This window comes from Pogonomyrmex barbatus, unplaced genomic scaffold, assembly GCF_055798465.1.
Source record: "Pogonomyrmex barbatus isolate J1 unplaced genomic scaffold, ASM5579846v1 scaffold18, whole genome shotgun sequence".
NCBI classification, from domain to species: domain Eukaryota; kingdom Metazoa; phylum Arthropoda; class Insecta; order Hymenoptera; family Formicidae; genus Pogonomyrmex; species Pogonomyrmex barbatus.
The window spans coordinates 2102092-2118206 of record NW_028297114.1 but is presented as its reverse complement, the minus strand read 5'-3'; the positions used below and the strand labels follow the sequence as shown (position 1 = coordinate 2118206).

Here is a 16115-nt window from a genome sequence, read left to right as displayed (position 1 = left end):
CGGATGAAGCGGAATCTAACTTGGGTTGGGTGCACTACTTGCACCTAAAACGAGATCTTCTTTCTTTTTCCAACGCTCCCATTCTATATCCATCTCATTTTAGGTGTAGATAGTGCACCCAATCCGGATTAGGATCCACTTCACCCGAAAATTCCACCCTATTAGATCTAGAGGTTACGGTCAATCACATTCACGCTTCGAGAACAAGCTTAGCTGCTTTGCCGGCTTGAATGTGTCCGATTACATTCAATCGCTCGGCGAGCAGACCTAGCTGTTTTGTCGACTTGAATACGCCCATTGCTTCTAATTCAGAGTCAATTCAGTGTCAGTCCGCTATTCCTATCGATTTAAGTTAAAGGTGCCTATTCTCCCACCATTCGGACAGGCCTAAAGGTATCATAAAGAAAAAGGAAGAAAACACGTGGGCGAATAAATATAAGTACTCGCCATATGGCAGTACAAATCTCATATTTATCAGTGTAATGCCAATCTTATTCACCTGTTGAAGCGTATTGAAATCAGTATACAATGGAATCAAATTATTTTAAAAATGTTGTCAACGTGGAGTACAAACGAAGTCGCAGATGCACAGAACGTATTGAATATGGGACCGCTGGTTTTAGGACAGAGTAAGTGCAAGTTTCCCTAAATTTATTAACATCTGTTGATTCCGGTGTATAAAATAATAGAGCACTTATTAGAGCACTTTGATTACTGAATTTATAAAAATTCTTAGCTAACAATTTTGCATATAGGTTGATTTATTTTATTTTTCTTTATCTGCAAGATAAATACATATGATACATATGATACAAATTTCAGGTCGTTTGTTCTGGAACACGTTTTATACAGAATGGGTATTTTAGCTGTATTAAGATCCAAAGCGAAAAGAGGTAAGAGCGACATCAAAGTTTCAAGTTACCAAACTATTTTTTATAATAAATAAATTTTTTACAGCCACCGTAGGTTTAATGATTACCGCGAGTCATAATTTGGAACCTGACAATGGTGTTAAACTTGTCGATCCATCCGGTGAAATGCTCGAAGCTTCTTGGGAAATAATAGCGACGGAACTAGCTAATGCAGAGGATAGTGAATTGATATCAATACTTACAGATATATGCACAAAGGAAAATATTGACATGTCAGTGCCAGCTAATGTGATAATAGGAAGAGATACTCGCAAAAGTGGTTTTACTCTTTCATATGCTGCAATAGCAGGAGTCGAAGCTTTGCACGGCAATTTTATAAATTTAGAAATAGTCACAACTCCACAGCTACATTATATTGTGGTGTGCACGAACACCAAAGGAGCCTATGGCAAGCCCACGCTAGAAGGATATTATTCGAAGCTAGTAACAGTATTCAAAAGCATAAGAAAGCATAACACCAAGAGAATTAGCAAAAATTATAAGAGTATATTATATTTGGATGCTGCAAATGGCGTCGGCGCTATTGCAGCAAGGGAATTTCAAAGACAGTTGGAGGGTATACTGGATATCAAGCTTTTTAATGATGGCAGCGAGGGCTTGAATCATATGTGCGGTGCAGATTATGTCAAAGTGCAACAGAAGTCGCCTGTGAACATGCCATCCGAGTCACATGTCAAATGCGTTAGCATAGATGGGGATGCCGATAGAGTGGTGTATTTTTATACAGATGAGGATAACAAATTTCATCTTCTGGACGGAGATCGAATAGCGACGCTAGTGATTGTTTATTTCCAGAATCTTTTGATAAGAAGCGGTTTATCTCTGCAATTGGGTGTAGTGCAAACCGCATATGCCAACGGCTGTTCGACTATGCTTATGCGTCATTTAAGAATCCAAGTGGCATGTGTGCCAACCGGAGTAAAACATTTACATAAAAAAGCGCAAGAATTCGACATTGGAGTCTACTTCGAAGCAAATGGACATGGAACCGTCATCTTCAAGGAAGATGCCAAAGAGATCATTAGGAATCATGCCAAGGATGAAACGCTTCCTGAGGCACAAAAGATAGCCTCCACAAAGCTGAGGGATATAATAGATTTAATCAACGAAACGGTCGGCGATGCATTGAGCGATATGCTACTAGTCGAGACTATATTACATGACCGAGACTACGATCTTATTAAGTGGGAAAAAATGTATGAAGATTTCCCGAATAAGCAACTCAAAGTCAGAGTGAAAGATAAAAATGTCATAACAACAACGAATGCGGAAAGATGCTGCTTGACTCCCATTGGTTTGCAAAGAAAAATCGACGAGATTGTCTTAAAATATCTAGGAGGTCGAGCTTTTGTTAGGTATAAATCTTTTTATTTATGCACAAAGCTTTGCTTGGAAAAAACAATGCAATGTAATAAACGAAGAATATCAATAAATAATTCTATTAGTAAATATGTGAGTGAGGCAGGATCTTAAATGCCTAATAATCTCATTTTTAATTTTTTTGAATTTTTTTTTAGGCCTTCCGGAACTGAAAATATCGTGCGGGTTTATGCAGAATGTGTGAACTCATCGGATATTGATAAACTCGCTATGGAGGTAGCTTCAGCCGTGTACAAACTCGCGGGCGGTGTTGGACCTGAACCCAGTTTATGATAAGATTAATATCAGTCCCATAGATATATGAAAAAGTGATAATCACTCAGAGTGCTTTTCTCCGTTTCTCCACAATTCCGTTTCTTGAGAATTGAATATGCTCTTCGTTTGCTTTCGGTACTGTAAGAACTGTTAATGATTCATAAAGATATCACTAACCGGAAGGTGATGGAATAAAAACAAAGTAAAGCATTGCATATTATATATGCTTACTGATATTTGCTAACCTTTACGGCCTAAACGAGTTATCTAATACATATATTTACAAATTTGTATTTTCATATTTTAAACTATGAAATTTATGTATAAAACTTTAGACTCAATTTCTTATCTTTCTTCATCATATATATATTTTTCTTATCAACAAGATATAATATTAGATGAAGATGGTATGGTCAGAATACTAGATAATGAAAGAGAATATTCAATAAGCATTCCTAAATTTAATAAGTTTAGAGAGAGGATTAAAGGAAAAATATGTATATCATCAGAAAGTTTTATTATCTCTAAAAAAAAAGTGAATTATTTTATTGTAGATAGTATTAACAATGTTTAAGCAATGTTTATGTATTACGTGAAAAGAATATATATAATGAATAGCAAATTCTGTATTTCACTTCAGTCTGCTTTCTTACTTCTTGTTACAAACAACCAGGCATTATTATCCATCTTCTTCACATCTAATTCTCATCCTTCGGACGAGTAAATGAGTTCACTGACAGTGAATGCTTCTGGGGATTATTAGCAGTTTCCATTGAGTTCATCTCAATATCCATCAGTCTGTCCTCATCCCGTTTGTAATCTATTAAAAAAATTTATTTATTATATGGAACGTATATAAAACCTCCCACTAAATTGTGGGCTTAATAAGCTAGTTTATAGTATTATCGTATATTTGTATATATGAACGCCAGTTAAAATCAATGCTCGGAGAGATTATTGACAATTAGTAAAGCCATTGTATGTTACTTTACTTTTTCTACGAATTGACTTTTCATGATTTTATAATTTGTGAAATTGAGTTTGAAATGAAGAGTACATATGTATCTTGCTTGATAAATATTTCATAAAATGAAAAAGTGCATTTTTTTGGAAACACAACAAAAAATGTAATGCATCTCGAAATAGTTAACAGGAGCGCTGTACAGGTCGACAATTGAGAAAACATTCTATCAAGATCCATCAAGATATGAGTTGTTTTCCGAAGACATAACATGTCACAACGTGGCGCTTAGTTTCATCGCGAGATACGAGTGGAATTTTAAAATTGATTCGACGACGGTAAGGATGTTAAATCGAACGAATCCGCAAACTACGGGCGGTAAAGTTAGCGAGAAATCAGAATGCGTTTTTTCCAATTTACGCATCGCATTCGTTTTCACTTTGCGCTCTAATTCCATCTCATGAGACACCAATAAATGTGTTAATCTAAGGGAGACTGTGATAGGTTTCGATATGTCGCGAGATGCAATTTTTAATCAATCTAATTTACATATATCAATTATTAGAAGAATTATATTTTTCGAATTGTATCATTGTATCATTGTTGATTGGAACACATTTGACATTTGTAGATTAATACAAACAATTTTACGATTTATTAAATTATAAAACTTATATAGAAAAAATTGTGTAAGTCATTAAATATAATAAAAAAGAATATATATAATAAGAGTTTTTTAATAATTTCCCGATTAAATTAAAAAAAAAAAAAAAAAAATTAAAAAAAAAATGAAACATCAAATAATGCAGATTCGTTTTAACAGAGGTGTAGGTGTAGATAATTATATTAGTTGCATCTTAATGAGAATTGTTTCGCGAGTGTACGTGGCAGAGATGGAATTAGAATCGATGCATTTCTGTCGCAATGTGCAACACGCTCGAGAGATTAGCAAAAAGAAATAGCGGCCGCTTTCTTTAGCACGCGCTTCGATAATCAACGGTTTTACGTTTTGTTCGACCGGACATTCTCCATTCGCACTTATGGAACACTGATATATATATATATATATATATATATAAATATATATAGGTATGATAGGTGGTAGACTCTCTCCCTATTCCCCCGAGATAGGCGCTCTTGGTTTTGTCTCAACAGATAAAGTATAAAGGTTCGCACGCGTTGAACATACCTTTTCCTGGTTAAATTCAAAGCACGCCAGCTTTGAGCGCAAACGCAATTTGTGGCGCATTATCCACATATCGCAGGTTGCTTTATTCGCCGCTCGTCGCATCTACAGGTAGCCACGCATAGCGAGAAATCGTCGTAATCGGTTTCTTCAATAATCGCAGATCGACAAGCTGCCGCCGCTGCCGCCGCCGCCGCCGCCGCCGCTGTCGCCGCCGCCATCACCAGGGTTAACGTGTTTCGGCAACGCGTTCACCGCACGTTCACAAATCGGCGTTTTCACAGTACAGGCCTAACTAAGTGAACTCTGCACCAGCTGGAGATTGGCGGCGTTTTGCATTGTCATCGAATTCTTTACGTTTCTCCCAATCTTCTTTTAAAATTTTTGTCGAGATACTTTATTACTTAGACGGATTTTTACACCGCGATGAATATCGTTTTTTTGTAAAAAAAAAAAAAAAAAAAAAAAATAAAGAAAAAAATTAACAATTTTCGCATACTGTCACTAAACTAGTCTGAAAGTAATTCAAGGTTGCAATGCACAACGTCGTCGAATTAAGAATTAACATTAAATAACATAGTTGAACGCACGCTGATTATTGCTAAATAATTGCTTGCTCTGCTCGCTCCTACGAATGGCACAAGTTCATGTATTAGATGAATAATTAATATTCTATTCGACGTCGCTGCTATAATTTGATGATCTTTTCTACGAAGATAACTGAATCAGCTAAATATATCATATACTGTCAAAATAAAAATTATACTTAAACACTCATAATAAAAATGTTAATATGACAAGGAAAAATAAAAATATCTTATGAGCAGTATGATTCTTTTTCTTATGTGAATTACACTAAAAATAAATATTACTTGATGATGTATTCTATTTTATAATAACATATGTTGGCAATTAACAAATAATTAAATCTAATGATAATTTTACTACATACAAAAAGACTGTAAGAAAAAGTGAGAAATATTCCATTATTGGAGATTCTTTTATAAAAATTATTTCAGGGCATTCACATTTGCACTTTATTTGTTTTTATATAAAGGTACATTGTGATAACTGCTATCTATTCTCTGCTTTATGAATAAATGTTTGAAAACATTATTCAAGTTCTTATGTATAAAAAAAAAAGATTATACAGCATCATTATTGTAGTCATAAGTCACCTTTGTAGAATTAATGCTATAGAGTACAACAGAATTATCTATACGCTACAATGTGGGTAGTGATTATGAGAATTAAGTCAAAAAAATATATTACCCACACCAATATAAACTCACACTAGATAACACCGGGCTTTCTCTACTTCACAAAAAAAAGGGAATAAGGAAAAAAAAAAAATTATGAACGTAAACTGCATGAATAATATAATACCGAAAATTCTCTTCAAACATACAATAAGCTACTAACATAGCAAATTTATCAATAATAAATCAATTTATATATAAACTTATTCACGATATTATTAAAAAAAAACTGAGCTTAAATTCAATTAATTTTTCTTTATATATCATCTATTGATAATCTTCTTTTAGCCTTACCATATTTTACGGTACAAGTAAACATTATTAAGTTCTATTGTAAGTTTTATATAGGTTTCATTATAATTATCGTGGACTCAATGACGAACGCAGAGGGCAGTTCCTAGGTAATCGAGTCCGACAAGCGAATGATCGCTGCTAAAAGGCGGTGGTCTTTTTTTTTTACGGTTTTTGTTTTTTTTTTTGTTTTTTTTTTTTCGTTACGGTCGCCTTTCGCATGCGCTAGTGCGTTTACTACACTTTTAGTACCTCGGTGGCATCGCGTCTGCCGGACCTGGGAAGCTAAAAGGTCAGAAAAATGAAAAATCGCAGAATTAATTACGTGATCGCCTTGCTATGCAAGGAGCAAGAGGAAAGTATAAGATGTAACACTGGCATGCGCGATCATCACGGGGCGCGTCCAGACGCGGGATCGAAATCGTGACTCGGGCAAACGGTATGGTGTTAAGGAAGCCTTGTGGATGTATTTCTTTCTTTCTTTATTTTTTTTGGTTTTTGTTCCACGTCGCAGCGCATATAACGCAGATTTGCCGAGAGGCAACAGCTACCAGATCTGGGCGTTCTTTCGTCGTTGACTGTGAATCTATATACTCATACAATTGTTAAATTTATTTTCTCGAGCAAAACCAAAATTAACAAAAGGAATTTCATCACTCACGAATGATGGCTAATGAATTTTTTATAAAATATATATTATTACTTTTTCAAAATCAATGAGTGCATTGTGACGGCGTGTTATATGTTATAAAGAATTTAAGAGTAATTTAATTTAATGTGAACACTGAATATGTAGTAATAATCAAAGGAGTTGACAAAAACAAAGGAGTTGAACAAAGGAGATGAATCACACCCAATTCTGGCTAACTGTCGTACATGTAAGAAATTGAGCGACACGTCGCAATCGCGTCTCCGCATCGTCTCTCCGTGCATCTTGTCGCAAGTGCGTTTGAAAATCGATTCGTGGAAAACGGAAGCGTCTCAAAAGTCTCACGATGTCGAAGACCTTTGTCGGACGTGGGCGCAGTGGGCTACAACGCAACGCATTCTTTTTTTTTTTTTTCGTTTCTCGGAACGAAGGCCGAATTGAAAAAGCGTTTCAGAAGGTTCTTAGTGGGTGGAGGAGAGCAAATGCGAAGGACGTGCATTTGTATAGCTTCGTAGATTGCAAGTTTGCGATGCGCGGAGGCGCAGTGTGTCGCGGCGGTCAGTTTGTGTTCGCGATGAACGCGCGGGACGGATGCAAGGTCAAAGATCCCCATCTCCTCCGAGATGTAAATCGCAGAAACTTTCGCGGGACATTCTCTGCGCTGCGAAATTACTTGCAGAAGCTAGGCCGCGTACCCGAAGATATATCTCTTTTACCGTATTTTGCGAAAGAAATGTTTCTGCTTTTTCGAGCGCATTTCGCCACTACGGAATTGCCGCAGGCTGATCGCACAGCGCATCTTAGATGGACCATGGTCATGCTCGAGGACCTTCATCGCGGAGTACGTAAAAGAAGAGAGGCGATCTATCATCGGTGTAATAATGTTATAATGGCGACAAATTCCCCAAATCGATGTGAACCGCATAATTACATGTAACAATAGAAAGATGTTTAATTTCAGATTCAAAGATTTCAGACTCGAAGATCTCAAAGTGTCAATATTTCTCAAATAATTTTTCTCTTTCCTCATATTTTTATCGGTTCGTCTTAAAATGTTTTAATATTGAAGCGTTATAGTAACTGGTTAAAACAAATAACTTATAAAACGTGTACCGAATATTTGGAAAATTTTATGTAATATATAAAATAAATTATATAATTGTGTGTAAAACACAATGCGTATCATCAGTTATTAGCGGTTATTAGATCAGTAGGATTTTGCGCCATGGTGATTTTCAGCCTCTGTTCTCTTTTACACCCATAAAATAGAAACGTTGGCTCCTTACACCGATCGATGGAAGAGACGATTCATATACGCAAAACGGCACTGTACGCGACGAAGGGTGAACGCTCCCGTAATGTTGGTCGAGTGTCGCGCTAAGTGTCACACCTTATACTTTTACAGAAATATTCAACCTGCATCGAATCCGCATGTAGAAATTGCATGTGTTACACAATAATCGAGGCAAGAGAACGAGGGAGGCGTGTGTAGCGCAAAAAAGAGTGGAGACGCTAGATTGACAAGCGTACGCATATGGGATTCCCTTCGCTTTTTTAAACGTGTCAGCAACGTATATTACTTTTCATAGCCGCAGTTTTGTCAATGACACAGATTAGTAAGTACGGGATATATTAATAAAGTGAAACTTACCGTCCGCCGCCACGGGGAGGACCATATGCATCTGGTCTGTCATATCCCTCGGCATAACTATAGCATGACAGAAAAAAAGAACATTGTTAGTCACATGAGAAGAAAAAAAAAAGAAAAAAAAAAAAAAGAAAAAGAAAAAGAAAAAAAAAAGAAAAAAAAAAAGAAAAAAAAAAAGAACACTTTACTTTTAAAAGAATATTATTAACTTTTGCTACTCACCCGCCAGCTACTGGTGGATATCCACCACTGGGCACGGCACTGCCAGGTCTTCTGCTAAACATATCAGCTTGTGGTCCTGGACCAGTGCTATAACTGGGTGCCCCTGTGCTGTAGTTAGGTCCAGTGCTCATTGGCCTGTTAAATGGAGGCATATCATTACCGGGAGGACCATCTCTCCTTTCGTAGGCCATCGTAGGTCCCTGATTTACCCCCCCAGGCCCACCCATCATATCCCCTGGCCCGCCCGGATAACCCCTGTTGTACATAATTTAATTGTTAACTGATTTTCACTCTATCCTGGGCGACAATACTTAATGATTTTGTATTATATTACATATATTTATTATACAATTATTAATTATATTGCTACATTACTAAGCGAGCAATCCTGTAATATATTGTTTAATTGTTTCAGATTGTTCTGCGCTTTACACATTTAAAAAAGCCTCTCAGGTTAGAATAAAAATAAAGTGTAACGATAACAGTTTAAAAAACAAATTTGCAAAATCTCTTTGTGAGCTCTGCGAATTTCGTTAAACTGCTGTTTTACCAATTATAAACGTATTTGTACCCACATTTTTATAGCAAATTTAATATATTAAAAATAAACTTAATAATTAAATTGTATCAAATTCTGAGATTTAAAAGCCAATTGTTTTTTAATAGTAAAACTTAAACTTAAGTTCTTAAAAATAGAAAAAGTTTAATTGTCTACACTGAAAATTGCATGAAATTTATACATAGCATAACAAAAAAGTTAACATTTCTCAGTGTTGACATTCAAACTTTATTATATTAAAAAATAATCTTCAATTTAAATAAAAAAAAGATTTTCTCACATGTGTGTAATGAGCTGTTGTAATGGAAAAAATAGTAAAATAAAGTTATACAGTGTAATGTAGATGATTATGAAACTTACTGTGTCTCCTATAATAAATGCTAAATATAATTTTTTTTATGTAATTATTTTTAATAATCAAATACAAATTCTATAATTTTCTGAAATCTGCATTTATTAATGGAGATCTCAGCATGCGTAAATTATCGAAATAATCTACATTTCACTGCATTTGAATTAGTTCTAAATTTAATTAAATCTAAGTTATATTATAAAAAATTGAATATAACAAATTTAATAAAATTGATATCGTATGTAATAAATTTCTCATCAGTCAAAAATAATATTGCTGTAGATTTATGAGATTATGTATCAAAGATTTGATTAAATGTCATTTATTATTTTTTAATTAAACTTTTTAATTAAAAATGACTAATATTGCATTCTCTCGAATCAAAGTGAAGTAAGCATTTGCAACTTGTGTGAACTCGTTTTCCGATATATGTTACGAATATAAATAAAAAAAATGCCTTTTTTATATTTGTTGATGTAACTGCGTGCATCAACAGTGCATTTGCACATCCATTTTGATTTGAGATGATTAAAAATGCAACAGATTTAAAAATTATATATAATTATATATAATTATATATAATTTATATATAATTTTATATATAATTTTTTAGGAAAAAAGAAAAGATAATTAGCAGCTACATTACCAATGGCTTTCATCATATCCCACATCAGTGTACCCAGTTCCATACCCGGTAGTGGCAACAGCGCCACCACCGTTTCTCATCGGTCCAGCCGCACTTCGGTCATAATCATTTCTAGCTGTGTAATCGACCGTGCGACTGGCACCAAAATTATCAGTACGCCCGTAATCTACTGGGCCAGGTGCGCCACGATTGAAATCTCCGGCCATGCCGCCACCAACTACAAACAACATGATATTAAAATCCTGAATTACATCAACGTCTAGCGTTTGTTTCACTTGGAAAGTTTGTGCGTCTCTTGCTGTCTCATGCGTCTCACAGAAGTCTCAGTAACAGGAATTAAAGAATCAACAAATGGCTAAATATATTGAAAAAAATAATAGGTGAAAAAAATCATCAGAGATTAGAGAATTATAAATAATTAAACATTAGTTCTCATCTTAATGTACTTAATGTGCTTTTTAATTAGTTTACTATTTACTTTTTCTTATCTAGTTATCTTCTTCAATACAATGTAAAATACAAGCGACAGATTCAGACATTCTGAAAGAATGTCATCTTTCCAATGTTCAATTCAAATCAAGATTGTATTTGTCTATATTTATAATGTCCCGTGTAACGAGTTGAGAGCCACGAAATAACGTTCTTCCTCTAATTTATGCGACTATCGCACATCTGTGCGATATAGAACGCGGACATTATGGTTATAGTACAGGATCACATACTTTCAAAGCTGCACAAACGCCACTCACCATCGCGCAATTACCATAATCTGTCCTAGCACCGAAATCGGCGCGACCGTAGTCAGCCGTTCGTCCGTAGTCCGCCGCACCGGTCGGCCCATATCCTCCCACGGTGCCGGCAGCCGGTCCGTATCCGCCACCCATACCTGGCGCCGTTGAGGTGTAACCCATCGCCGCGCCGCCCACGTTCTGACCGTAAGCCCCGCGGTCGGCGTAGCCGGCACCGAAGTCCGCTCCACGGCCGCTAAAGTCGCCAGCCCCGCGATTGTAATCGGTGTACCCAGTCGCGACGCCACCTGCAGCAGATCCATCGTAACCAACGAGTTGGATCGGAAGAACTGCAAAGCACGCCGAGATATGGAATTGATTTTTAAGTATACATTATGTGTTACGTCATTTTTATTCCAACATACTATTTTCTCAAATGCCTACCGCAACGAAATGTCGCACAGAATGTGGCGTAGAAGTCGCTAGGCTGTTTAAGCGAGGCGAATCCCCTACTTTTAATGCTTGTTAGTGCAGAGAATTAGGAGAAAGCAAAAAAGAAAAAAAAATAACGAGAGATAAATGAAAAATATTAGAAAAATATTAAGTATTAAAGTCATATTAAGTGTGGCATAAACATATGTACAGGGCAAAGTATATGCTTGAGGTAAATTAAATGAGAAAATAGTCTTGTCGGAATGTACAATATTGAGGTGCAAACAATACCAACCTCTTCTATCATTGTATGGTCCAGGACGAGCGTCTCTACCACCGTCTCGTCCCCCTCTACCACCTCTCATTGGTCCACCTCTTCTGTCATCTCGGCGTCCTCCTCCGCCCCCACGTGATTTGCCGGTCGACTGTTCCACGTTGATCGTCGCCCCCTTGAAGTTGGAATTGTGAAGTGCCTTAATCGCCGCCGCTGCATCCTCCTCCCGTGCCATGTGAACGAAGCCATATCGATTCATTACGTCGCATTCGGTTACCTCACCGAAACGCAAGAATAATTGCCGTAATTCATCATTGCGACAATTTTCTGGCAATCGGCCGACAAATATTTTTGTTTTTCTCTGCAAAACATAAATCACATATATGTTATTATTACATTGTACAGATTGCGATATATAATAGATAAAATAAAACTAATAAAAATACTAGATTTGTATCTCAGAAGTCGACCATACGTCCTTTAAAAAAAGTATGGTGTCTGTTCGAGACTTGCTTACTCTTGCTCAGTTGTGTTTAAATATAATTTTACAAAATGTATAAAATTACAATAATGTAAAATACACTGAGCATTTTATTGCATTGTTGTAATAAGTTAAGATCTCAGTTCTAATCTTTTATATCTCAACAAGATATTCATTTAATATTTTTTTATAATATACAGACTAATTAATTAGAAGAATACATATTCGTATAATCTTACCGGTTGATTGGATGACACCATCTTCTGGAACAAACATCCACTAGGTTAATAACTTAATAAGATATATTATATGAGATAATTTAATTTTCATATTTAAATTTCTACAGATATCCTTCTTTTAGATCAAATAATTCTTTTGCGTAATTTGATACGTGCAAAAAAGTTTTGCGTAATTTGATACGTGCAGAAAAGTGTAGAAATCTAGCATACAAATTTATCTTATTATCTCTGATTATTATTTTATTATTTATAAACCGAGAATGTTTCTTTATTTTTCGCATTACATAATTGTCTCGTTTGATATTAATATAATAATTATAACTTTATAAAAACAAGTATTTTCAAAATATGTTTATTTGAGCACAAGGTTGAAAAAATTATCTTTGAAAAGTAACTAGTTATTCAAGAAGTAGTGAATCATTGCAATTATTTTTTCACTAAATCTTTAAGATCTATTTTTAAAATCATTTGTGATACAAATCTTATACAATTAATAATACTGATAATATTGATAATATTAATAAATATTGATTGCTGAAGATGCGTTAACATTTTCATCAGTGTAGTTTCGTGATAATAAATATTACTAAATATATATATATATATATTTATATATTGTTTATTTTTTGAGAGCTTTAATATTTTTTATTATTTTCCTGGATTATATAATGTACATAAAACTGAGCTGAAATATTGTTAATAATACTGATCATAAAATTATAAAAATATCAATACATATCATATTATCAATTGATACAATGTTAGTATGTAATTAGTATTAAAAAAAAAGTATATATACATATGTGTATAGCATCGTTATCAATTCCTTGAGGAAAAGTAATGCTTTATACAAAGGCGATGTAACGCCTAAATTTATTATAGGTCCATTTCTACCAATGTAGAAATTTAATTTTAATTTCAGTTTAATTTATTTTTTATTTCTTTAGTTCTAAAAATTAGAAAAAGATATAGGGTAAACTAAACCGGGAATAAAATTAATAAAAGATTAGAAAAAAATGAACATTAGTCTTATGCGAACCTGATGCGACGCGCATATAACATAAAGGATCCCGCCTAAAAGCAGGCGGCCTCGCCACCCCTTTCCTCGCCCAACCCATCATCTTATTTTATCGTTGGTTCGATTCTCGAATTACGATATTCCAAATCCAAATGGTTTTCTTTCCTTTTTTTTCGTACTATACGAATAACTTGCGCGATATTTCGAATGAGATATCGAAAGCAAATAAGAGAAAAAAATCGAAAAAAAAAAAAACGTCACGGCGTGACGCGAGAAAACGAGGGAACAGAGGAAAGAGCAGATGGCCGAAATGGCGGTCGAAGACAAGACGAGTCTACTCTGAAAAAAAGAAAGTATTGCCAACCATTGCCTATTGGGAGAAGTCAGCGATCACGATCGCTCGCGTCGCCCACGACGCCGATCATTCAATTTATTGATTGATTTGACAGGCTTTACACGGGCGGGCAAAGAGTAAACAGGCGACGCGGTTGTGTCGGTTTGCCCCACGGAGGGAACGAGAGGGGGAGGAGGAGTGATTGAGAGCGAGAGTTTACAGAATGATATTACCGTTCCAGCCGCCGATGTCTCCGAGGTAGCGTGGTAACCGACAGACGTATCCATCGATGATGCAGGGGTGGAAAATCGAGCAGAACCGAAGAAACTGAAATCGACGTACAAGCAGTTCCGACGTACACGCGATCGTTATCACTGAGCCTCGCTCACCGAATTAGTCGTAGTAGTTCAGTGAGTCACGTTAAAAAAAAAATGGCACGTACGTACGCACACAACGAATCACCGACGCCGATGCTCTGACTCGCGTTCGTTGCGCGAGGACAGTGCTGCCAACTGTGCGACGCGTTCCTTTCCTCCCGTTTCCGCTTCGGTGAGGTTCTCTTAGGAGAAAATGTTCCCATGTCCCATTTTGTGGCTCCTGATTGGTCTTTTGGAATGGTTGCGTTTAGCGAGTTCAATAATTGCACAATAATTTAGTAATCTGTTAATGTAATTGATAAACTTAGAAATTCAAGGCACTAATTAGACGTCATTTTGCTTTAACGAAACTTAAATATATGTCTGCAATTATTTATTTAGAAAAAACGATAAAAACAAATATGTGTTTAAGATCTGGTTGTACCAACGTTATTTTAACTTTAAGCGAGACAAACAGATATCTATCTTTAATTTTCTTTCTAAATAAATAAAGACAAATATATGTAAGTCTCGACCTTATATTGGAACTTTAATGTTCTTAAGTTTTGTGTCCACGATGCTAGAAATTGGTGCCAAGATCTCGGATGAAAAGAGAATTGACCATTCACATTGGTTAATTGGCCAAATTATTCAAACGCAATTAGTCAATTCTTTTTCCATCCGAAATCTCGGACTGATTTCTAGCATCGTGAATACAAAATTACATATCAAAAAACAAGACAGTGATTGGCTATCATGTTGCCATGTTGCCGCGTCCTATGTGTAGCCTTAAGATTCATTTTAGGCCCTGGCTGTGCTCGGATTGGTCTATAACGCTGTAGCGTTTTAAAGCGATGTCTACAATGAGACTTTAAGACGTAAGACTTAAGAAGTTGACCAATCACAATCATCAGTTATTCTTCTATAAATCGATTATGATTGGCCAATTTTTTAAGTTTATGTTTAAAGTCTCATTGTAGAAATTGATCAATTATAATCAAATATGAAAAGAATAATCGATTATGATTGATCAATTTCTTACGGCTTAAAGATTAAATACTTATTGTGGACCGACACTACAATAGGATATTGTACGTATTTAATCTTTAAGCCGTAAGAAATTGACCTATTAGTTATTTAATCTTTAAGTCGTAAGAAATTGACCAATCATAGTCGATTATTCTTTTCACATTCGATTATGATTGATCAATTTCTTACTTCTTAAAGCTTAAATCACTTATTGTGGACCGATACTTAGCGAAGTATATCTTAAGCCAGCGGCACTCTTTTTAGAGTAAAGATATAAAAAAAATATACCAATTGAAGACAAGAGCTCAATAAGCACGCAGTTAGCAAACCAGCAGGAAAAAATCATTGTGTACCGCTGGCTTTATTAGATCTGTTTTTAACTGAACTTAAGCCGGCAGCACACGGTGCTTTTTTGCACCGGCTGCTAGATTCTTGCTAAATTAGGCTGGTTACACACAGGACACGGCAAAACGGTAACGCGGCAACGCGGTAGTCAATCATTATCTTGTTTTCTGATATAACTTTATTATATATATAGTATTTTTTTAATTAATATTCATAAAATTCTTTCTGATTGGTTAATCAAACGCTTCCAAGCGTTTGTAGCATCAAATGCATTTACAATCGTAAGAATATACTTGTGTGATGGTGTGTGTGTGTGTGTGTGTGTGTGTGTGTGTGTGCGCGCGCGCGCGCGCATAGTAAGCATTTTGTAAAATTGATGATTTATCGTATTCAATAAAGTGATTAAATTTATAAGTTTAAAATTAAATAAAAGAATTCCACTTAACTGATAATGAACTTTATATATAATATAATCTGTATATCTATATAATATCATATAAATATAATCTGAAATAGGAAACATATTTTATTTGCAGAAC

The 16115-nt window shown here is 35.2% G+C and overlaps 2 protein-coding genes across 7 annotated transcripts; one reads left to right on the top strand and one right to left on the bottom strand.

Moving 5' to 3' along the window:
• Nucleotides 1–3189, top strand: nst (phosphoglucomutase 3-like protein nst). The gene is made up of 4 exons (XM_011649540.3): nucleotides 1–629; nucleotides 823–893; nucleotides 958–2287; nucleotides 2450–3189. The coding sequence occupies exons 1-4, from the start codon at nucleotides 529–531 to the stop codon at nucleotides 2583–2585; spliced, it is 1638 nt and encodes a 545-aa protein (XP_011647842.2). The 5' UTR covers nucleotides 1–528; the 3' UTR covers nucleotides 2586–3189.
• Nucleotides 3068–14352, bottom strand: LOC105433993 (uncharacterized). Of its 6 annotated transcripts, none has more exons than XM_011649543.3 (8): nucleotides 14080–14350; nucleotides 12495–12518; nucleotides 11796–12135; nucleotides 11104–11418; nucleotides 10341–10557; nucleotides 8784–8918; nucleotides 8565–8621; nucleotides 3068–3387 (listed from the first exon to the last, which is right to left on the bottom strand). In XM_011649543.3, the coding sequence occupies exons 1-8, from the start codon at nucleotides 14131–14133 to the stop codon at nucleotides 3372–3374; spliced, it is 1158 nt and encodes a 385-aa protein (XP_011647845.1). In that variant the 5' UTR covers nucleotides 14134–14350; the 3' UTR covers nucleotides 3068–3371. The 6 variants fall into 6 exon arrangements, with proteins under 6 accessions (XP_011647845.1, XP_011647846.1, XP_011647847.1 ...); XM_011649544.3 differs by lacking the exon at nucleotides 3068–3387 and adding an exon at nucleotides 3603–6549 and having other exon boundaries at nucleotides 11104–11376; nucleotides 14080–14352; XM_011649545.3 differs by lacking the exon at nucleotides 3068–3387 and adding an exon at nucleotides 3603–6549 and having other exon boundaries at nucleotides 11104–11376; nucleotides 11859–12135; nucleotides 14080–14352.
• Between the last annotated feature and the right edge of the window lie 1763 nt (nucleotides 14353–16115).

What these genes read in the sequence shown, in the direction of transcription:
- nst (XM_011649540.3), top strand. Translation starts at nt 529, where the DNA reads ATGGAATCAAATTATTTTAAAAATGTTGTCAACGTGGAGTACAAACGA. An exon ending in ACCGCTGGTTTTAGGACAGA is followed by an intron (nt 630 to 822) that starts GTAAGTGCAAGT and finishes TACAAATTTCAG; the next exon opens with GTCGTTTGTTCTGGAACACG. An exon ending in AAGATCCAAAGCGAAAAGAG is followed by an intron (nt 894 to 957) that starts GTAAGAGCGACA and finishes AATTTTTTACAG; the next exon opens with CCACCGTAGGTTTAATGATT.
- LOC105433993 (XM_011649541.3), bottom strand. Translation starts at nt 14,133, where the DNA reads ATGGATACGTCTGTCGGTTACCACGCTACCTCGGAGACATCGGCGGCT. An exon ending in CGGTGCTAGGACAGATTATG is followed by an intron (nt 10,558 to 11,103) that starts GTAATTGCGCGA and finishes TGTTGTTTGTAG; the next exon opens with TTGGTGGCGGCATGGCCGGA. An exon ending in TATCCACCAGTAGCTGGCGG is followed by an intron (nt 8,622 to 8,783) that starts GTGAGTAGCAAA and finishes GTCATGCTATAG; the next exon opens with TTATGCCGAGGGATATGACA.